Genomic DNA, 22,767 nt, shown 5'->3' with positions numbered 1-22,767 from the left:
ATTGAGTTTCGCTTGGGATTTTGCATACCATGTGGCGAGAGTTTCTCCTTCCGGTAATCCTAATAGCGCAAAGATGTTTGCTGATGCTGGCGCGGATCGACCAGCGTCATGACTCATTGGGGTTACTATTTGAGTGGTGTGGACACCACTCGCACGGATTCCCCCACCATTTGTACCTTCTCCCTCAGTGGGCTGGTCGATAGGCAGGTTTTGAACATGCATAATGTCCTCTTCCGTACCGGCTTGAGAGCGTGCACCTATCGGTGAGAAAGGAATTCCCTGATCAGCCATTGATCGAGAGAAAAAAGAACAGCTCAGAGAAGAAGATGAAAAAGTGATTGTAAAAAACGGTGGGCGTCAATGAAGAAACAGAGAACTAATCTGGTGATTAGTTTGGGATCGTGCCTCGACAAATAAGGTTAATCTTCTTTGTCTCGTTCAAGCTGTGATGGTGATTCTCCTGCAAAACACTAAACACCCCGTTAAGCTCATTACGAGGAGGGGAATAGAGGGGTTATCCTCGTAACCACTCTCCGGTGTAAGAATAGATATATGTTTTGAGGATTAAGTATGTAATTAAGAGAGTAAGAGAGCAAGGAAGTGGATGCTTAAAACTGAGGTGCAGGTTCCTATTTATAGCCAGAGTGGTGCGAAAGGAGATGGGCTGATGGGCCTTGGGCCTTGTGATCGACGAAAAGATATATCCGTTTTGTCCCCTGCCATGACCGTTGGCGCTTCTGGGCGAGAGGAGAGCTGGCGCACGATGATTAGATCCATGTGGCCTGACCATTATCCTTGTTGTCTGTTCTGTCATTAGCGGCTAAGTGGAGATCGTGGTGCAGTTGTCGGCGCACGCTGATTGGTGCCACGTAAGCGTCCTTGTGTACCTTCTTGTCTCCTGCACGATTGTCAATCATGGAGCACGATCAGATACTACCTGTTAGACGCTCATTGTCCCGTTGTTCTGCAACTTGTACCTTTAGTACTTGTCCTTAGATCAGCTGCGCTTCTGTCATCCACGCGGCTATCAGGAATGTCCCAGGTAGCCGACGCGACGTCCAGGAAGTGAGGGTTTTTATCCAAGGAGTCAAGTGTGAAATCTGATCTTGTGTTTCCCTTGACCCCACGCGCGACCTAGGCCACACCTGTTTGGTCGGTGCAAGGTCGAGAAAGCAACCAAATTAGTCTGTTAAGGGTATGGTCTCACGTGCGACCTGCCTGGTCGGCCCAAGATTTAGGACCATACCACTTTAGGCGGCGAACCAAATTGACATGTAGTCTGTGTAGTCGATACGAGCGGACATACATTGTGATGTGTGTGACCAAAAACAATTGTACAATGTAAAGGCATTAACAACCACAACCAGGTTGTATCTTGACGGTTAAATGAAGACACGGACAGAGACTACCAAAGAGACAAGAAAAGACTCAGACGGAAAAAGTGAAATGAATCCTAGACACAACAACAATTATAAATCCCTTCTTGAACAGTTGGCTCCTGTCTCAGTGTAAGAAAGCAGCAACTCACCAAGTACAAAAAGGTAAGAATACCCCTTGTAAAAAAAGACAAAATAAATCCACTAAAAAGGTATATACGCTAATTGTATTAAAGAATATATTTTTAACACTTTTAATTCAAGTAGACCAGAATCAAAGGCCAGCCCAAAAGTATAGAGGTTGAATCATGAACAGAATGAACAAAACAACATACGATTCAAAAACAACCTGATTGGCACAAGTAGAAGTTGAATGGAATTAACAAAACAACATAGGATTCAAAACGCCAGCCTAGCCAATGAACCTAAAGGAACACCACCCCACACCTATAGAGGTTGGATGGAATTAACAAAACAACATAAGATTAAAAAACAACATGATTAGTACCAGTTCAATGCATAAACATATTAATGGTAACCTAGGTTAAAACTATAACGTGTTTTGGCTACGAATCAAATAGCAAAGGATGCTAAATCTAGAGAAGATCATTCATATAACAAATTCAAAGTTAGGAAGTTACCAATCAGTAGTGACTATCAGAGGAGAAGAAAATTCCACAACGGATTGTTACTTAAAAAACGCACATGTCTACAAAATAAATTGAACATAAAAATATGTAAAAAAAGGTGCAGTTCAAGAGAGAAAGGATAACAAAGACCTCCAAATTGCTTGTCGAGAAGCCATCTATCATATTAGCCACTGCTTGAAGATCAATATTTAGTCCAAAATACTTCACATGTTGAACTTAAAAACGTATGTTCCTGTTGTAATGCATATTTCCATAACCCTAATCAAAACATGAATAACAAATCATTCAATCGAATAATCACATATAATTAGGGCACCAAAAATGATAACAAAATGAGGAAACAGATAGTGAACAATGGATCTAAGATTAAACGTAGGATTATTAGAGCAACAACCCCCAAATCTAATTTGACCACCACCGTTTGCACCCTCCACGCTCAAACACCACCACTGCAAACTCCACACGCAACCACCGCCACTCCGACCTCCAATTTTTTTCCAACCACCACTTGCTCGAACCACCACCACCGTTCGTCATCATCACCATCTGGATAGAAACCACCACACATTGCCGCTAAGGGAGGCCGCCGAAGTGAGTTCGGATCCCTCTCTCTCCTGATTCTCTTTCAACCGATCACTCTCTTTGTGTGTGGGGGAGTAAAATGAAAACAATGATGATACATTAGGTTTTCACTTTTCAGTATGACACGTGTATCGGTGGGCTGATGAGGCATTCATCGCCTAAACTATACAATAAGAAGACCCAACCTACAAAGTATAGTACACACCTAGAAGTAGAATGTACAAGCATCATTGCATAGAATTGTTGAAAGTTACATTATATATAAATATAAATATAAATGATTAAAAGAAAGAGTAAACTGCTAAAATCGTCCCTGTGGTTTGACTCAAATTGCTAGATCAGTCCAAAATCAACTTTTTTTGCTAAAATAGTCCCTGAGCTTAGTTTTTGTTGCTATTTCAGTCCAATAAATTAACACCGTTAGAACCTCCGTTAATGAATGGGTAAAACTGCTAAATTCGTCCCTGAGGTTTTATTCAAGTTGCTAGATCAGTCCAAAATTAAGTTTTTTGAATTTGTTAATTATAAACTTATTTAGGTATATAATTTTTCTAGACTTGCATTAATTTTTTGAATTTGTTAATTATAAACTTATTTAGATTATAAACTTATTTAGGTATATAATTTTTCTAGACTTGCATTAATTTTTTGAATTTGTTAATTATAAACTTATTTAGGTATATAAATCATTAATATCACAAGAGAAAAAATCCTTTTGTTAGTTATTTTGAAAAATTATTTGTTAGTTATTTTGATTATTATTATTATTATTATCATTAAATGTTTACTATTTATATACTTAAGTATTTAAATAAGATAATACTTAATTTAATTTAAATAAAATTAGTTTTAAAAATATAAATGTAGCTTTTTTGAAGAGCGTAATTTAACCGACCCAGCCTTAAATACTGATTTTATTTTGATGTTTTTGTTGTTGTTACCATGTAAATATTTAGTATTTATTTAAGGATTTAAATAAGACAACAGTTAATTTAAACAATATTTAGTTATGAAAAATACAAACATTATATGTAAATTTAAATATTAAGAAATTAACATAATTTTTATTTGTTTTTATTTAAATTGTAATATTTAATGTTTAATATTTATCAATTATTTTAATTTAATATTTGTATTATAAAGTTCTTTTATTCATTTTTTCTACTTAATTAAGTGGTTTCTTATTTAATAATACTTATCATTCAGGTGAGGTCGGACAACATGTCGTGCCAGAACAAGTCTCATAAAAAAGATTATTTTGGTTTGAGTCAAAACGGGTTCGGGTCAAACCAGTGTTTAAGACAGGCCAAATAAAATTGCGCTCTCCAAAAGAGCTACATTCTGTTTATATTTTTATAACTAAACACAAATTTAAATTATATATTTAGGGTAGACTTGTAATTTATCTTAAATTTTAAGACATTTAAGAAAATATATAATGCATTTGGTACAAGTATTGATGCATTAAGAACCTGTCATTTACCATTTTTTTTTCTCTTGTGATATTAATGATTTATTCAACGAACATAAATATAACTGGACCCGCCTTAAATAACTTTATAATCTTGTGATATTAATGATTTATATACCTAAATAAGTTTATAATCTACATAAGTTTATAATTAACAAATTCAAAAAATTAATGCAAGTCTAGAAAAATTATATACCTAAATAAGTTTATAATTAACAAATTCAAAAAACTTGATTTTGGACTGATCTAGCAACTTGAATCAAACCTCAGGGACGAATTTAGCAGTTTTACCCATTCATTAACGGAGGTTCTAGCAGTGTTAATTTATTGGACTGAAATAGCAACAGAAACTAGGCTCAGGGACTGTTTTAGCAAAAAAAATTGATTTTGGACTGATCTAGCAATTTGAGTCAAACCTTAGGGATGATTTTAGCAGTTTACTCTAAAAGAAACTAAATAAATAATCAACTTAATATTTTAATCTCAAGATTCTCCTTGTTTGTTGGGTTATCGAAAAAAAAAAAACAAAAAACAAACAAACAAATAAATTTTCTAATCGACTTGTCATCAGTCATCCTAACGCAAATGATCATCTTCAAGATTCTAATATCACATAAGTTCAACAGCCATATTACAGTATTATTCCATATATTAATAAGCAACTTATATATGCATCATCACTTGTACTTTTGGCTTAGGGAGTGTTTTAAAAAAAATTATTCCATATATTAATAAGCAAAAAAAAAACTTAATTTTCTCACTTCTAACCCAAACATTTAATATGTTACATTTTAAGCCCTTTTCATTTATTTTACTTTTAACTCAAAGTTTTCCATCTTTTATAATTTAACACAACACTTTATTATCTACAACTTTCGTACCCCATACTTTTTATCTTTCGTGTTGTTCTAAATTTTGCGAGTTAACATGTCGTACCGTGTATGTGAGGTTCAACGTTTTTGCTCTATTTTTTCATATTTGACTATTTGACTGACACGTCGCAACGCGTCCATTTTCCCTTTTTAAAAAGTTCGTCGCAACGGTCGGGTCGTAGATCGACTAAGTTATTATTTTCTACGTTTTACGTTTCTGGTTAATTCCTTCGTATTAAGATACTGTAACGGGTGTGTGTGGTTCAACGATTTTGGTCTGCTTTTCGTTCAGTGTAATTTTTACCATTTTAGCTATTTTATTTTTACGATGTTGAGAGTCGATGTGGTTGTGGCATTAGTGCTACTTGGCACGGTTTTACGAACGTTTTTAACCTATTAATTTTTTTACTAATTTTTTGTTTCGGTTTACACCTATACTTCCTTTACTTAAAAACTATTTTTTACGTGCATATTTTATATACGGGTATGTGTAAATATGATTTCTTCTACATTCCGACGTAAACTTTTTTTATAGACGAGTCAGGTCAAATATAATACGTTTTCGTTTAAAGAAACCATTTTTACGTGCATATTTCTATGTATGTTTTCATATAAATTCAAGTTGTTCTACGTTTCGACGTAAACTTTTCTGGGAAATGATTCAGGTCAAATATAATATGTTTTCGTGCTTATTTTATGTACGTTCCGTAAAGTTTGTTTCGAACCGAGTGGAGTCAAATTATGGTTTCTTTTTGTCCCTTTTTTTCGAAAGCTCTAATTAATCCCTTTCAATTACATGTGCATATTTTCCTTCATACCCATTACGTTTTCTTTGTATAAGTTGGGTCACATATAATACGTTATGATTGTTCGATATGAATTCCATTTACTTTACGTTTGATCTAATAACAATGCTTATACAGGTTACACTAAGTTCAACTGGATACGTCGAAATGTGTGTTTTCATGTGGTTAATGCATCATATAACGTTTGTACTAATCCATTCAATGTTTACGATGTACCCGCGCCGCAACGCGGGCGGGTCTTAACCCTAGTTAATTAAAAAAAAAAAACATTGCTACACGGGCGGGCGGTATCATTTCGGTTACTAGGGTGTTTGGTGTTTGAGTTATTCTTTACTCAATAATCTCATGCCATGTCAACTTTCCCCTTCACTCTCCATTTTCTACTCAAACACTAGCAACGATTTAAACACCCACTCAATTTATAAAAAAAAAAAAAAAAAAAAATTGATTGGTTGAATAATGGTCAAGTCCCCTCTCTCTGCTCCATCACCTCTTCTTCACCTTCGGTGAATACTCACTGCCCACACCACTTCTCTCCTCCTCCCCGCTCCCCGATTCCTCGCCGGCAACCCCCCTCCCCGATCAAACTCCCCAAGACGATACCGCCCACCCTAATATATGGGCTTATGGCTCTAACATCCACATACACTTTTTGAATACCGTAACATCACATGTGCAAGATCAAATAAAAAGTTTATTTTGCTAGAATGAGAAGGAATCTTAAACTTTCAATTTTTAAATAAATGGTTAAGATGTAAATATAGGAAAAAAAAAAAAGGAATGTAAAGGTATCTTTGAAAAATCACATTTATTGACTTTTTCTCTCAACATACAAGACACATGCATATTTCACTCCCGTTTTTTAAACGTTCATAACTTTTTTATACGACTTTATTTTTTCATAAAAATTTCACCATTAAATCAAGCGTTTTTTTTTTTTTTTTTTTTAATTTGAGGACCATATTGCTATATAAAATATAACAACTAAAAAAACCCACAAAAATGTGTTGTATTTTTATGTTGTATACCATTTTTTGTGTTGGATTTTTAAACTATATTTTTGTACCAATTTTTTTTTTGGCTGAATTTTTTTGTTTTAATTTTTTTTCTGAATTTTTTGTGTTGGGTTTTTTTGCTAGGATTTTTGTGCTTAATTTTTTTGTGTTATATTTTTTGTACTAGATTTTTTGTGTTATCTTTTTTTTGTACTAGATTTTTATGCTATACTTTTTTATACTGGATTTTTTGTTCTAGATTTTTTGGACTAGTTTTTTTTTGTTGTATTTTTAGAAAAAACAAAAATAGTGCCAAATGTCATTTTCACACTCCTTATAAGAACCAAAATGTTTTAGTACCAAAATACATTTCCTTTCTACTTATAAGAAGTGACACATATCATCATTACAATCTTTTTTAGTCTACTTAGACAAAATCCACTTTTTAGTGGATCCTTCCCCTACCGTCACATTCTTCGTTGTTCTATACGATTGATTAGTATAGATATAACATATTTATAAGTTGGGAGATGCTTCGTTCTTGTTTGGCCCCTCCTATTTGAGTATATTTCATGTCCCTCTATTAAGTAACAAAGGTGTTTTTGACAACTTTTGAATGAGTAAGGTTTAATTAGTAAGGGGCTGTTTGGCGACTTCTGAATGGTTAAGTGCTAAACGAGTAAGAGGTTTGGACCATTAAGCGTTGAACCAGTAAGAGGTCTGAACCAATAAGAACTAGTATAATGCTTAACCGTTCAGAAGCAAATGTCTGACCAATTCAGATTAGAGGTATTAACCATTCAGACCCAATATAATGCTTAAACATTCAGAGGTAAATGTCTGAATCATTCAGACATCTGCTCGCGAAATAAACAGTCTGAACCATAAAGTGCTGAACCAGTAAGAGTTCTGAACCATTAAGAGTCATATCAAGAGGTAAACAAACAGCCCCTAAGAGGTCTGAACCATTAAGTAGGGGTGTTCATTGAATCGGATATCGAATTTTCGAATTATTCGAATAATTTTTATTTTCCCTTGTTCAAATTCGATTAAAACCTACCCAATTCGATTCGAATTCATATTCGAATAAAAATCTCAATTCGTATTCGATTCGATTCGATTTGTATTCGATTAAAAAATTGAATTCGAATAAATTCAATTCAATTCAAATTCTTTTAAGGGGAATTGACCTGCAATAATCTCACCTAGACCTTATTGGTCATTAATAATCCCATCTCAGAATATTCCCCCCACCAGTCTCACATTTCACTTATTTTTCCTACAATGGTCCCCCGTTAAAAAAACTTAACAGAGTTAAGTTTTTTTCCAAATTACAAACAAATTTTTTAGGGTTTTTGATCAGAACGATGATACGAGTCCATTGATGTAAAACTTACTTCGAAATGCAAATATCTTAAGTATTTGTACAAGGAGAAAAGTAAATATCTTAAGTTTTTATCAGAAACTTTCAAAATCACCCCGTTTTAGTTAATTTATATCAAACATACTCTACTTTAATTAAAGAACTAGAAACTACTTTAAAGTTAAAACTTATTTGGTTCATAACGTTTCATGGATTAAAAAATTATATTCATAGTGACGCAAGCAAGAGATGTGTTACGAGAAACGTTGTCAATGAATAAATTTTGACGTAAATTGTAAAATTAGGAAAAAAAAAAACACTTTGTAAAATTAAGAGGGAGAAGGAATATGCATAATAAATGCATATTCTTTTTTGAGAAAATAAAATCAAGATTTCTTTAATAAACAATGGATAGAAACTTAAACCCGTGACGAGAACCAACCCCTCATAAAAAAGACAAGTTGTCCATAACCCTACGACAAATTGATCGCATGAGCACACTCCAAATCAATCCCCAAAAACCTTCTCCCAAATACATTATTGTGTGTCTTGTTTTTATCTATCCCTATCACTTTCATTCACATGACAACTCAACAATTTTTATTACTTTTTATATAAATATGTCCATACACGAATTTAGGAGTAAGATCAACTAAAAAGTTGATCTTATCTAAATTAACAAAAAAGTTCTTTTTTTCTAGAACTTTTATACTACAATTTTTTTTCTAGATTTTTTGTGATACATTTTTTTACTAGATTTGTTTTGCGAATTTTTTTGTATAATATTTTTTGTTTTGTATTTTTAAAAAATAAAAGGGTTGAAGTTTGTGTTTTAGGACCAAAATACTCTTCTATCCTGCCTAAGGAGTGCCACATGTTATATTCACAATCCTTTTTAGACCATTTAGACAAAACTCACTTATTAGTAAATTATTCCCCTACATATATTAATATGATTAATTGTGTTAAGTATATATTAAATTGACATGTATTGTAGTTGTTGTATGATGCAAATTATTATTATTATTATTAAATATACTGAATTTGAATATTACATTGTTTTATGTAATGATATACCTGAAACTAAGAAACTATTTAGGCGACACTAGGGATGAGAATGATACCAGTATCGTATCGAACCGGTACCGAAAATATCGATCCCGAAATTCATCGAAACTGGGTATCGGTACCGGTACCGAAATATTCGGTACAGTACAGTACGGTACCGGTATTTGAAGGTAAAATTCGGCATTTTTCCGGTACCGTACCGAACCGGTACCGATACCAAAAGTATCAATACTGAAAATGTCAAAAAGTGGGTATCGGTACCGAAAAATCCAGTATAGGAAATTCGGTACCGGTATAGGGCCCGGTACGATACCGATACTCAGTACCAAATACTCATCCCTAGACAATACTGATAACTTAAACCAAAATATGTTAAACTTTACACATGTTGTAATTGTGTGTATCCATAATTAATTAATTAATTAATTCATGTTAAAATTTACACATGTTGTAATTGTGTGTATCCATAATTAATTAATTCAAATGCAACAAAACTACGAAAATATAATTATGTTTCGTGAATATTAATAATAGTTAGTTTTAAAGTAAAAAAAAAGCAACAAAAGGTGAAAAAAAAGTAAATGATAGGCTATGTGAAAGTCATCCACAACATAAAATAATACAGTTTGCAAGTTTTATTGATTTAAAAACAAAATCATATAAAACTAAAAATGTCCTTTACCTTTGTCAATAATTGTAGGCAGTGGTGAAGTTTGAGATTTTCAACGGGGGATCGAAAACGTATATATCCAAAAATTTCTATAGAACCAATGGGTCAAAAACATATACACCCAAAAATTTCTATACGAAAACCACATATATTATACTACTTTAGGGGTCAGGCGCCCCCTGCCCCTTAATAGCAACTCCCCTGATTGTAGGATGTTTCCTACAGTTATATGTGATGAGGTCCGTTGACCCTAGCAGACGATGAGTGGATGAGAGATGGCTGAGATGATAATGGATGATCCGTTTAGAGGATATGAGGCCCGCAGGTTTCATCTGGTACATACATAGCTTTTTATTTTAAGCTAACTTCCAATAGTTTTATGTTTGCTATTATCTAGGGTTGGTCCTGAAAATTCGTGTACTTTGTTCGAGTTTGTAAAAACGTGCCCTTATGTCTTAACGAAATTGGGTATTGATCTCACTAAAAGTCTAAACCTAATGCCAATGAGCTAATAGCTAATCTAAACCATAATAATAGTTTTGTAAGTGGACCTATGTTGGTGTTTGTACGAGTATATACCTTATTAAAAAATATTTAACATATACATATCGGGTTTTTTTTTTCATAAAATAACGTATCATTTGAAATATCGGGCCCTGACCAGTGATCCTCCACGCCCACCCTCAGGGCCGGCCATGCCATTACCCAATACTATATTTTCAATATGTCGTATTTTATGCTTTGAAGGGCTTTTTTTTAAATGATTTTTTTTTACTTTTAACTTAAAACTATTTGATTCTTTACTTTTAATCCAAAACTATTTGATTTTTTTACTTTTAATCTCAAAACTTTTCATCTTTACTTTTAACCCAAAACTATTTGATTTTTTTACTTTTAACCCCAAAATTTTTCACCTTTTGCAATTTAGTCTCACTACTTTTTTACTTTCAACTTTTCCTCTAAACTTTTCATTTTTCGCAAAATTCTTGTTTTACGTTCCGTTCTAAATTTTGCGAGTTAACACGGCGGAACGTGTGTGGTTAAATGTTTTTACGTCGTCTATATTTTTTCGTTTGACAGGTTCATCGTAACGCGCGGGTCCTAGATCGACTTAGTTATTCTTTTATATGTTTTACGTTTTGGTTTAGTTTCTTCGCATTAACACGCTGCAACTTCAGTGTTAATGGTCACTGACAGTAGTGTGACACTGGTGTTCGTCCTTGCTGCAACGTAGTGATGCTTAATACTAGTTTAAATATAACATGAGACGCAAAATAGTTGTTATTCTTGTTTCTTTATGTATAGTTTGTTGAAATATCCTATTATTTTGTCAACACACATGTATATAGCAAAAGATACAGTCAGTTTTTTATACAATCAATGACAATTTAAATTATTTTATATATTAGTGCTATATTAGCTTTGTTAGTTTTTGAAAGTAAAAAATAGTCATGAGTGCATGTGCACCCCCTTTATAAAATTCACCATTTTTATTTATGTTTATTATAAGGTCAAAAGTACTAATTGAAATTGCCCCCATCAAAGTTAGAAAAACAAATCTCACAAAAGCAAAAGATTAAAGTAAAACCTTAAAAAAGCTTAGCAAATTAAAAGTACAGGGTGAAGTTATTCTACAAAAGCTTCTAACTGTAAGAAGTGTAAGAATGATTTATAAAGTGACAAGTGTCTAATAACTTAAAACTAAACCCACTACATCACCACCAAAAACCTAAACACCCACCCCCACCCCACCCCACCACCACCCAAAAACCTAACCCCCCCCCCACCAAAAAACCTAAACCCCCCCACCCCCCCCCCCCGGCAAAAAAAAACAAAAAAAAAAAAACTATACCTCACAAAAAAACCCTCAAAAAACCTAAACCCCCCCCCACCCCCACCCCCTAAAAACCTAAAAAAAAACCTAACCCCCCCCCCCCCAAAACCTAAAAAAACTAAACACCCACCCCCACCCAAAAACCTAAACCCCCACCCCCTCGGCAAAAAAAAAAAAAAAAAAAAAAAAAAAAAATTGGGTGTGGGGGGTGGTGGGGGTTTAGGTTTTTGGTGGTGGTGAATGTTTAAGGGTTTTTTTTTTTTTTTTTTTTTGTAGTGGGTTTTTTTAGGTTATTGGACACTTGTCACTCTATAAATTTTTCTTACACTTCTTACAATTAAGATCCTTTATATTTGATCCTAATCCTAAAAGTACATACATATATACATACAGGGAGAGACTAGGCCCACAAGGTTCGCAAATCATTCTAAAAGATCACCAAAATAATTGAGCTATAAAAAAGTAACAAATATGTATACATTATCTATAATTAAAGCTAGTCCATGTCATTAACATAATCTTAGTTAATCTGAGGCACACTTCAAGTGGCAAACATCTTATATTATGCCTTAAATATATATTACATTAGATGATTTATCATGCGATGCTAGACCTATGTTTTTTTTAATCATGTTCAATTTTTTTTTTTTTTTGGAGACAACTTAAAACAATGATATGATAAAATATACTTTAGGACCATGTAAACACTCTTAGTAGTGTGACTTGAGAGACCACACTAATGAGGATTATGGGGTATTTTGGCTATGTTTTGTAAAAGGATGACGGAATATTTTGGCAATGTTTTGTAAAAGGGACAACCCGAACATACGGTGAAATGTCTATATAACACAAGAATACAAGAGCTATTTTATTTAACACAAAAAATAAATACACAAACCACACCATATAAGATTAAAAACATAAACTACAATACACAAATCAGTTTCTTTTTTTAATTTGGGAAAACAATATTGATATTTGAACAATCCCTTCTAAATCTCTAATGCTTAATTTAATTACATTTTTGACTGATACAATCAGTCACAAACCATTTTTCACTCACTTTGGACACAAGTAGCAAAACTTTAATTACCGTCACTAATCCACACTCACGGGGTTTGAATCGAACTCGCAAAACTATTAATTAACGCCAACGCATTACTAGTCACTTCCTTCACCTTCACCGCGCGTTCACAAACATCTGTCTTCACATCATCCGCCACATCATCAAACCCATCCGTACACGTCTCCACATTCGTCAACGCCGCACTCATCCACGTTTGCACATTGCTGAGGTGGAACCTCATCCCCTCATGGGACCCACCCAGCCTTCTCATTTCGCTTAACGACCCCCGGATTTCATCCACCGCGTCGCGGAACACGGAGTAGCAATCGTGTACCGCGGCTGCGGCTCTTGGGCTGCAGCTGTAGTCAGCGTGGCGCGTTATGTTGGCTACGTATTTAGCCATGTGGCTGGCTTGGAAGAGTGTCACGCCGATTGCGGCTCGAGCCAGCCGACCCGGGTCTTGTTGTACGGAGTAGCCGGATAGAGAGGTGAAACATGTTTGTGGGTACAAGGTTGTTTTGCAACTTGTACGGATGAAATCTTTGTCATTTGACTCATTTGGTTGTGGTGATGGTGATGGTGGTAAGGGGTTGCTAGTGGTGGTGGTGGTGGTTATGGTTGTTAAGGTGGTTGATAGGAGGAATATGATGATTGGGATTTGGGTTTTCATTTTTTTTTTTTTTGGTTGAGAGTTTGAAAATGAGTTTTGAGGGTTTGATGGAGTGAAGGGTTTAAGTAGTGTTTTTGGGTTGGTGTGAGATTACTATAATGTCCTTTGTTGGTATGATTGTGTCTTGTTATAGATTGGCATAATTGGCATAATAGAGGTTGGTCCAAAGTCAAACTAAATTTGTTTTTGACTTTTTTTTTTAAACTAGAATATGAAAGTGTAAAAGAAAAGGTTTAGTATGGTAAATGGTTAAAAAAATAAATAAGGATCAATTACTAAACTACCGAGTCGGGTCTTGTAATTCGATTGAATTTGGGTCGGGTTAGTATGGTGTGAGAGCCCTCCAACGAAAAGTTGGATTACAAAACATGAATTAGAGATACATCGAGAAATAAAACGATATGAAAATAACCAAACAAAAACGGCAAAGTGTAACCGAAGAGGTTAGAAACCCAATTTGACCAGCTCCAATCGTTATGCTTCGACCTATGTTTGATCAAGTTAAACAAAGTCGTAATGATCTCCTCACAAACTATCTCAGTGGCATGGTTCACTCCTCTAAAAATTCTATAATTATGCTCTATCCGTATGAACCAAAAATCCGTGTAACTTCAGTAAGAAAACCATATAATTTTTAAGTTGTTAGCTTATTCGTTGACTAACTTAAGTAAGAAAACCATATAAAAGTAGCTAGAATGTAATTAGTCTATGTCACATCTAGGGATGAGCATGGTACCCATTCAGTACCAAAAATACCGGTATCGAAAAACGGAAAAAGTGAGTTCCGATACCGAACATATTTTGTTTTAAAATATCAAATGACTGAAAATGGGTCGAGGGTTACAACTTTGTACCTTTAAATGAGGCTCACGATAAGTTTTTCATAAGTTAGCACATGACACGTGTGGGTAGCTAAGTGGATCTTCAACCAGGTTGTCTTTTATAACAATCAGTGTGTATATCAGTATATGTTTATGTGTATAAGAGTGTATGTGTGTGCGTATTCATGTGTATATATATATCCACGTAGATATACTTTTGTTGGCACAATGGCACATAATTTTGTTTTGTCATAACTCATAAGGGACATTAGATTATTTCAATGATGTGTAGTGAATATAATATTCTAAAACATGTATGTTTTACAATTACTTTTTTTTATCAAATAGTTTGTTGGGTTTTTAAAAGGTATAAAGAGGTTTAACGGATTCCTATAACAACCTTACCCAAGTGCATATGTGACCCATTTTCATGATAATGTTTGTACATCCTCATTAATCTACGGCCTATATAAATGGGCCCACATAATCATGACTCATTATCAAGTGCTGCATCTTCTCGTGCAAAAATACAGTAAAACTTTGTACCAAAATAGTATCCGATAATATTGAAAGCAACAAAGTTATGTATTTATTGTTCATTTAAAAATACATACCATTTTATGTAAGAATTGGCAAAGAACATTTTTATGTATTTATATGTATGTGTCAGTTTCAAATACTTTTTTTCTCTCTAAGACCATGTGTACCCTCGCTCTTGGGCGTTTTCTGCCACGTGGCAGTCCAGTTAGCAAGAGGGCATTATTGGACGTTTTTACAAAAGGGGTGTAGTGGAATAATGACCTAATGCCCCAAAGAATCATTACACAATTATTAATTTTTTTAAATTTAGAACTTATAATATTTTATTATAATATCTGCTAACGGTCTGATTGGCCAAAACAAGCCCCGTACAGCGTGATTAAAACAACACCAAAACAAGATTTGCAACCAAACACGACCGGGGGGTGAATCCCCGACGTGTTTGGGCGTTTTCCGGCACACAAAACACCCAAATGGGCATGACTACGGGTGGTCTAACAATTAAATGTGCGAAATCATTTCATGTATCTATTTTATGTACCAATAATAACTTGAAACGTACAAAAGTATCATGCTTCTGGTTTTTTTCTTTTATAATTTCACATAATTTTAGTGGTATGTCTACTTTTCGAGTATTAATTATCTTATTTATTTTCTTAAAAAGTTTGGCCAATTTGCGAGTTTAGAACTTTTGATACACTTTCTGTATCTTCTATCGTTGATACATTTATGATATTTTATCTTCTGTATCTCGTTGTTATAAAATTATAGTCTGATTTGACAAGCTTTTACTAACATGAAAGTATATGAAAGAATTTTAAAAAATGGGGAAATTAAAAAAACAATTAAAGTTGACCATGAAATTTTGAAAATAGACGTTCACTAGGCTTAGTCGGCGCTTTCACCAAAATTGTGGGTTTAGCCGGCGCCTTTCACCAAAAAGTGTAAGCTAGATCCTGGCCGTCTCAACGGGTGGAGATAATTTGGCGTCTTCTGATTGGAGGAAATGATAGGTGATTGCTTTAGTGAAGGCTAATTTCCATGTCTATTTCTAAAAAAAATGTTTTGGTTAACTTTGACTATTTTAGTAATTTTCCCTACAAAAAAATGGAGTGCAGAGTGTCGTGTGCAGCAATTTCTCGACGTCAAGGAACCAAAATTTATTTTCGGTAGCATTGGATTTGCTATTCAAAAGGGGTTGTGGTATAACTTTTTGTCCATTTACTTGTCATTCTTATGTAATTTTTCTATCGTGAAAGAAAACTTTGACATTAAAAAAATTCTTAAACTAGAAATGACAAATTATGTTCGGGCCAATATCGTCGGATTGAATTAATGAACTATTGAAGACATCATCAAAGAAGTCAAGCACATTTTGATTTAAGAACAGGTCTAAGTTCAGGTATATAGGGATGAGCATTTGGTATCGAATTTCCCGTACCGAATTTTTTGGTACCGCTACTCACTTTTTGGCATTTTTGATATCGGTACTTTCGTACCGGTTTGATACGGTACAGGGAAACTACCGAATTTTAACCTTCAAATACCGGTACCGTATCGTACCGAATATTTCGGATATCGGTAACGATACCCGTTTTTGACAAATTTCGATACTGGTACCGGTACCATGCTCATTCCTACATGTATATAAGACGGAAGGGTGTGGGGATCCCCCCCCCCCCCGGTCTCCGCCTCGTCCCCCTCATCCCACACCGCCCCCTCCCCCTCGTCACGTCGCCGGCGTCGCCTGGAATACGGAAGCGACAAGCCTGCCTCTCTCTCTCTCCTTCAGGTTTCTCTCTCTTTCTCTCCTTCAATTATATATTGATTTTTTAATTAAATTAGGTAGTCTTCTACACCCTTGGATAATCCCTAAAGGGATAATTCTCCACCAATGTGACGTGGCGGATAGTCCCCAGAAGGACTACCCAAACTACACCCAATGGTCTAAGAATAGAATGGGAGATATGGTGTAAATTTTAGATAACTAGAATTACGACCCGCCGCAATGCGGCGGGAATTCTTTAATTATAATTAAGTCGATTTAGAAACCGCACGTTATGTTGAACCTGTCAAACGGAGGAAAAAATAGACGATGTAAAAACGTTTACACACACGTACACTGAGTCGTGTTAACTCGTAAAATTTAGAACGAAACGTAAAAAGGTTAAACCAAAGACGCACGTTGCGATGTGTTAAGTCACAAAATTTAGAACGAATCATAAAGCGAAAATTTTGCGGAAAATGAAAATTATAAAGAACCGAAGTTGAAAGTAAAAGAAGTTGTGATGATAGATTGTAAAAGATAAAAAGTTTTGGGTTAAAAGTAAAAAAAAATCATTTTTTTAAAAAACCCCAAAGCCAAGGTTACAACAACCATATACATAACCATTTTTTTCTTTGAAAACCCCCAAAGCCAAGATTACAACACATATATGCATAAATATGTTGCTTTTTTATAGTGTTTTAATTTTAATTTAATAACTAAGTTGATCAATGACCCACGCGTTGTGACGAACCTGTAAGTTGAAAAACAATAGACGTAAAAACTTTGAACTACACATGGACGTTGTGCCGTGTTAACTCGCAAAATTATGAACAAAACGTAAAAGCGTGGAACCACGCAAGCACGTTGCTCCGTGGTAAATTGAAAATTTGCGAAAGATGAAAAGTAGAAAATTGTGAGTTTAAATTGTAAAGGAAGAAAAGTTTTGGCTACAAGGTGAACAAAATCAATTTTATAAGTTAAATTTGCAACAAAAAGAAAGAATTGGGTTGAAAAGTAAAATTCTCATATTTTTTGAAAACCACCCAAAGCCAAGGGTACAACTACCCAAAGCTTAAAGAGGTTGCTTATTTATTGAGTGGATAACTCGCAAAATTATGAACAAAACGTAAAAGCGTGGAACCACGCAAGCACGTTGCTCCGTGGTAAATTGAAAATTTGCGAAAGATGAAAAGTAGAAAATTGTGAGTTTAAATTGTAAAGGAAGAAAATTTTTGGCTACAAGGTGAACAAAATCAATTTTATAAGTTAAATTTGCAACAAAAAGAAAGAATTGGGTTGAAAAGTAAAATTCTCATATTTTTTTGAAAACCACCCAAAGCCAAGGGTACAACTACCCAAAGCTTAAAGAGGTTGCTTATTTATTGAGTGGATAATGTAGTGTTTGTTTTTCCTTTGCTGCTGGCCTTTTCGGCTTTTTGTTTGGGCTGGCTGTTGTGTGGTTGTTGGCTTTTGATGGTAATAAAAATTCATGGTTCAAATCCAAATGGTAACAAGAAGTCATAAATCGTAACTTTGTTTATTGGTACTTTGTATTTAATTAAATTGAAATTCCAATTCTCTCTTTTATTTGCTTCATTTGCAACGAATAATAATAATAATAAAAATTATCTATAACTTAAAAACAAAGGTAGGTAGGGTTCCCTCACCAACAAACTAACATCCTCAAGTTTGAAACTTGACATAAAAAATTCCTTTCAAAAAGATAAAATAGCGAATAAACTTTAGAACTTCACAAAACAACCCTTAAACTTTTGAAATTGACATTTTTACCCCTTAAGTTCTAACCTTTTAAATTTACCCACGTATTTTCATTATTTAGCTTAAAAAAAAGCTATTTCCGGAAGTAATTATTTGTATGTAAGTGTTGGTGTAAATTCACATTTCATGCTTATTTTTATGTACATTTTCAAATGGTCTGCGTCTTGAAGTTTAAATGTACGTGTCGGTATACATTCATGTTTCAACATAATTGATATAACTTCACGTTTCATAGTTATTTTTCGAAAAAAGTCTGGTTAAATATAATATGTTTTCATACTTATTTTTGCATACGTTTTCGGGTAGTCTATGGTTTGATGTAAGCAATGTTCGTAAACGAGTCGGGTCAAATATAATATGTTTTCCTTCAACGATATAAATTTGAGTTGTACGTTTTGACATCGCTAAGTCTTTATGCAAAGATAAGGGTGGTGTAGTAGTTAGGTGAAACGCTCACTAAACAAACCAACTCGGGTTCGATTCCGTTTCTTTTGTAACAACAATGCTTTAGATCGAATAGGCTGAAACACACGTTTTCATTTGGTTAACGCTTCACATAACGTGCCTCCAAGATGCTAACTTTAAACAATTAAGGCGTCACCGCCGCAACGCGCGGTCCATGACAACAATCTAGTATAATACCCATAAATAAAGTTTAATAAAGGACATGTTTCGTTAGAGAATGAAACGAGTGGCGTGCGCCATAGTGCTCGCCAAGTCTCATTTCGATTTATCCTTGAGGACAACGATGTTTCAAGAGGGCGGGATTGTTACGTGCTAATTCTTTACATCGTCACAATGCCACGTTGTGTGCATGTTCTCTACATTTTCTTTGTTTATTAGTTACTTCTATGTAATAGGTAGTTGTTTGAGTAGTGGGTTTAGTTATTTTAGTAATAGCTATAAATATCATTTGTATGTTTTTGTTTAGATTATGAATGATAAATTATGAATCGAGTCTAGTTTCTCTCTAACATTCTTCTGGTCTCCTTCAATCCCATTATACTTATCAAGAATTCCAAGTGGTACATATCACATCATTGCGCCACTCTCCTAAAATTTTGTTTTTGAAAAGTTTAAACCAAGCCATTGCTTATTTGTGTTCTCTCTTTTTTTAACGTAAAGGATTTCGTATATAAGCTAGCTGCTAGCTGAAACGCTAGAAAAATATTGCAATAGTTTCATACATTCATTCATTCCTATCCAACTAATACTTCTAGACCATGAATTGTCCTGCTGCTAATTGTCAACCAATTCAAGTGCTCTCCTTTAGTTCCTGCATACCCAATGAGGTAGTGGTAGAGTCAAAGCTTGAAAATTTTCACCGGGGGGTCGGAAGTCACCGGACCTAAAAGTATATACCTAATTTTTTTTATAAAACCGGGGGGTCGAAAACGTGTACACCTAAAAAATTCTATACGAAACGTACATACATAACACTACTGAGCGAAAAGTTCGGGGGGTCCCCCCGGGCCCCTTCATAGCTACGCCCTTGGGTGGAGTGGTTGGGAAAAGACTTGGTGTTCCTTGTGACTTAGGTTCGACTCTCATTCTCCTCATTATTTTCTGCGGCATCCAGGTGAAGGGCGAATATGGGTGGCGCCGGTTCGTCTTGGATGGGAGGCGAGGTTTTACCGATTATTTCACTGTCGTGCCTTCGAGCGGGTGGAGGTTGGGTTTCTGCGCATCTGGAAGAGCCAAAGGGCTGACGGAGGTCGAGTAATCGACCTTGTTACAGCGTCCGATGTCACGGTGATTGAAACGTCGTTCTTGCCGTTCAAAAAAGAGTTCCTCCATAATTTTTGTATTTGATTTGTAAATGCCTTTAAAAATTCTTCTTTCGTTCCTGTTTAGCCAATTGACCATAGGGCTGACATTATGACACACCTAGCAGCCTTTTTGTTCATTTGTTATCTCTTGTTGACTTGGTTTGTTTTTCGATTAACGAGGGTGTCCGGGGCACTTAGCGGGGAGCCCAGCGGTGAGCCAAGTCCTCGAGTGGGAACACTGCCGTCATCAATTCGGGGAAGGCAATCGGGGAATGGGATCGGTGGGTATTCACCGATGAGGGGACTTGATTTTAAACGCCTATATATCCGTTATATGTTAAAAAAAATTCCTAACCCCTATAAATACTACCACTTCAATCTTTTTATTTTTCAAACCCAAAACAACTCTCACACATTCAACTCATCTAATTTTTTTAACCAATCTTTAAAAAAAATGGATTCCAAATTCTCGTTTTTTTCTCCCCTGCCCGACTTCCCGACGATGAAGATTCATCGTCAAGCGATGGTAGTTTAATTTTCTTCCAAAATCTCATCCAACAAGCGGAGCTACTAGACACGACATCGTCTAGTAAAAAAAATTGTCCGTCGAGATCGTGTGGGAGGCCACGAAACACTCATGGCCGATTATTTTGTCGATAATCCAAAATTTAATGCCGATATTTTTCGTCAGAGGTTTCGTATGTCCAAGTCTTTGTTCCTAAAAATTGTTAGTGACGTGGAAACGAATAACGAGTGGTTTCAAGAGGGCTTGGACGGGTGAATGAAGAAAAGTTTCACGGCGTTGCAAAAGGTTACTTCTGCGATTAAACAACTTGCAACCGGTAACCCACCAGACGAAAACGACGAGTATTTAAATATGGCTGAAAGGACCTCTCGTGAGTGTCTTGATTATTTCTGCGAGTAGTTTGTTTTTTTATTTTTCTAGTTTGAATGTAATTTTTATTTTTAATTTAATGAAATGTCTTTTATTAAATTTTATTTAATTTTTATTAATATTTGTTTAATTTATAAACATGCATAATTACAACAAATAAAAAAAACAAGTCTCCCAAGAGAGGAGTGCCGCCATCAAATTGAGGGTGTGAGGGAGTTAAGGGGAAAGTTGACGTGGCGCGTGCTGATTGGGTGTGTGTAAGAGAGGTCACTCCCTTAAAAGAGGAGTGCCCCTCTCATCCTAAGCTTTTATGCATTCCCCTAGTATATCTTGTCAGTTGACAATTACCATCTAACACTTCTTTTGAAAATTGGACCGGATGTCATTGGTCCTGCTTTGGTCCTGCTTGTTTGATTGTAAGATAATAAACAGGTATCAGAGTCGTTTCAATCTTTTTGAAGACAGTTGAAATGAAATTTTGGGTCCCTTTTTCCTTCTTTAATTATTATAAATGATACCCATTTATCCATGTTTAAAACCAATAAAACATTTGACACAACTATAAGAGAAAGTGGTTTGCTTGTATAAGGAATCAAATAAATCTAAAACAATAAGTTTGCATTAATATTAATAGTTAGCATATTAATTTTCTTTTAAGTGGAGACCCTATTTTTTTGGAGGTTCTAGACTTAAGTCTGGATTTACTTGTACTACAGGTCCGGACCTGCCCGGTATTGAATGGTCTGTAAACATGGATGAAAAACTTATGATGCTTCCTTGATTAAACTTTTTTTTAATTCACTAATTAGACAATTTTGTAGTGCAAGGTTCCTCCTATTGTTACTGGATAGGTTAGAGAGCTTTTGGAAGTTTATAATGCGGCTGGGTTATCTAATACGTCGAAAGAAGTTTTCCAAGGGATTGTGAGGGTGGGATGTTGGAGCATTTAGCGTTCGAGGAACACGCTCAGGTTTGAAGATAAACAAGTTGGGGTTGAAGATATCTTAAGTGAGATTAAATCTATCGGGTTTTTATGGATTAGAAGTAGATGTAAGTCGAGGTCTTTTTTTGTGGAGCGATTGGTGTAACTTTGTGAATATGTAGTTTGTGTTTTTGGGGCCGCCCCGTCTTGTGAGTTGGTTGTTTTCTAATGAACTTTTCTTTAAAAAAAAGTCTTTCAACACCTTGAAAAAGTGTGAGATCTTAAGTTCAATTCTCACAAAAGGCAGTTAAGAAAAAAGATTCCCATTCAAAAAAAAATATGTGTATAAATACCGAAGTAGTTGAACCAAACCAACATTAACGATTGTATTTTTTATTATTTTTTATATAAATAGTTTTTGTTATTATCGTATTATGAGTAACATATTACATGTTTATTTTTTTCAGATTTTCCAAAAAAAAAAAAAGAGTTAGATTTTTTTTTTAGCGGCAAATTTGGATCACTGACGGACCACTAGAGTATTATCGTGCCACCAGCGGAACCACCCGATCATATCCATCACCATTAGACAAACCCAATAAATATGGAAAAACCCCCTTATGGGAATCGAACCCAGGACCTATAGGTCACAAAGTCTTATCCCACCCCAGAATGCCACTAGGCACTAGGAAGATTTATCAATTAAAATAAGTTAAATCATGCCTCGTCAGTAGTTAACCGAATTAACATAACCATATTTCCATAATTAAAATAACCAAATCATTTTTAACTAAAACTGTCTGATTATGAAAATCCAAAACCAGAAACCATCCCGACCAGTGATCATTTT

The 22,767-nt window shown here is 34.7% G+C and overlaps 1 protein-coding gene across 1 annotated transcript; it reads right to left on the bottom strand.

The window, feature by feature from the left end:
• Positions 1-12,572: 12,572 nt before the first annotated feature.
• On the bottom strand, positions 12,573-13,465 carry LOC110922600 (pectinesterase inhibitor 11). Its single transcript, XM_022166867.2, has one exon. The coding sequence runs from the start codon at positions 13,421-13,423 to the stop codon at positions 12,797-12,799; it is 627 nt and encodes a 208-aa protein (XP_022022559.1). The 5' UTR covers positions 13,424-13,465; the 3' UTR covers positions 12,573-12,796.
• Positions 13,466-22,767: the final 9,302 nt, after the last annotated feature.

This window comes from Helianthus annuus, chromosome 17 (assembly GCF_002127325.2).
Source record: "Helianthus annuus cultivar XRQ/B chromosome 17, HanXRQr2.0-SUNRISE, whole genome shotgun sequence".
Taxonomy (NCBI): domain Eukaryota; kingdom Viridiplantae; phylum Streptophyta; class Magnoliopsida; order Asterales; family Asteraceae; genus Helianthus; species Helianthus annuus.
The sequence above is the reverse complement of the archived record's forward strand: the minus strand, read 5'-3'. Positions and strand labels throughout refer to the sequence as shown.

Coding starts and splice junctions, on each gene's coding strand:
- LOC110922600 (XM_022166867.2), bottom strand. CDS start 13,423: ATGAAAACCCAAATCCCAATCATCATATTCCTCCTATCAACCACCTTA.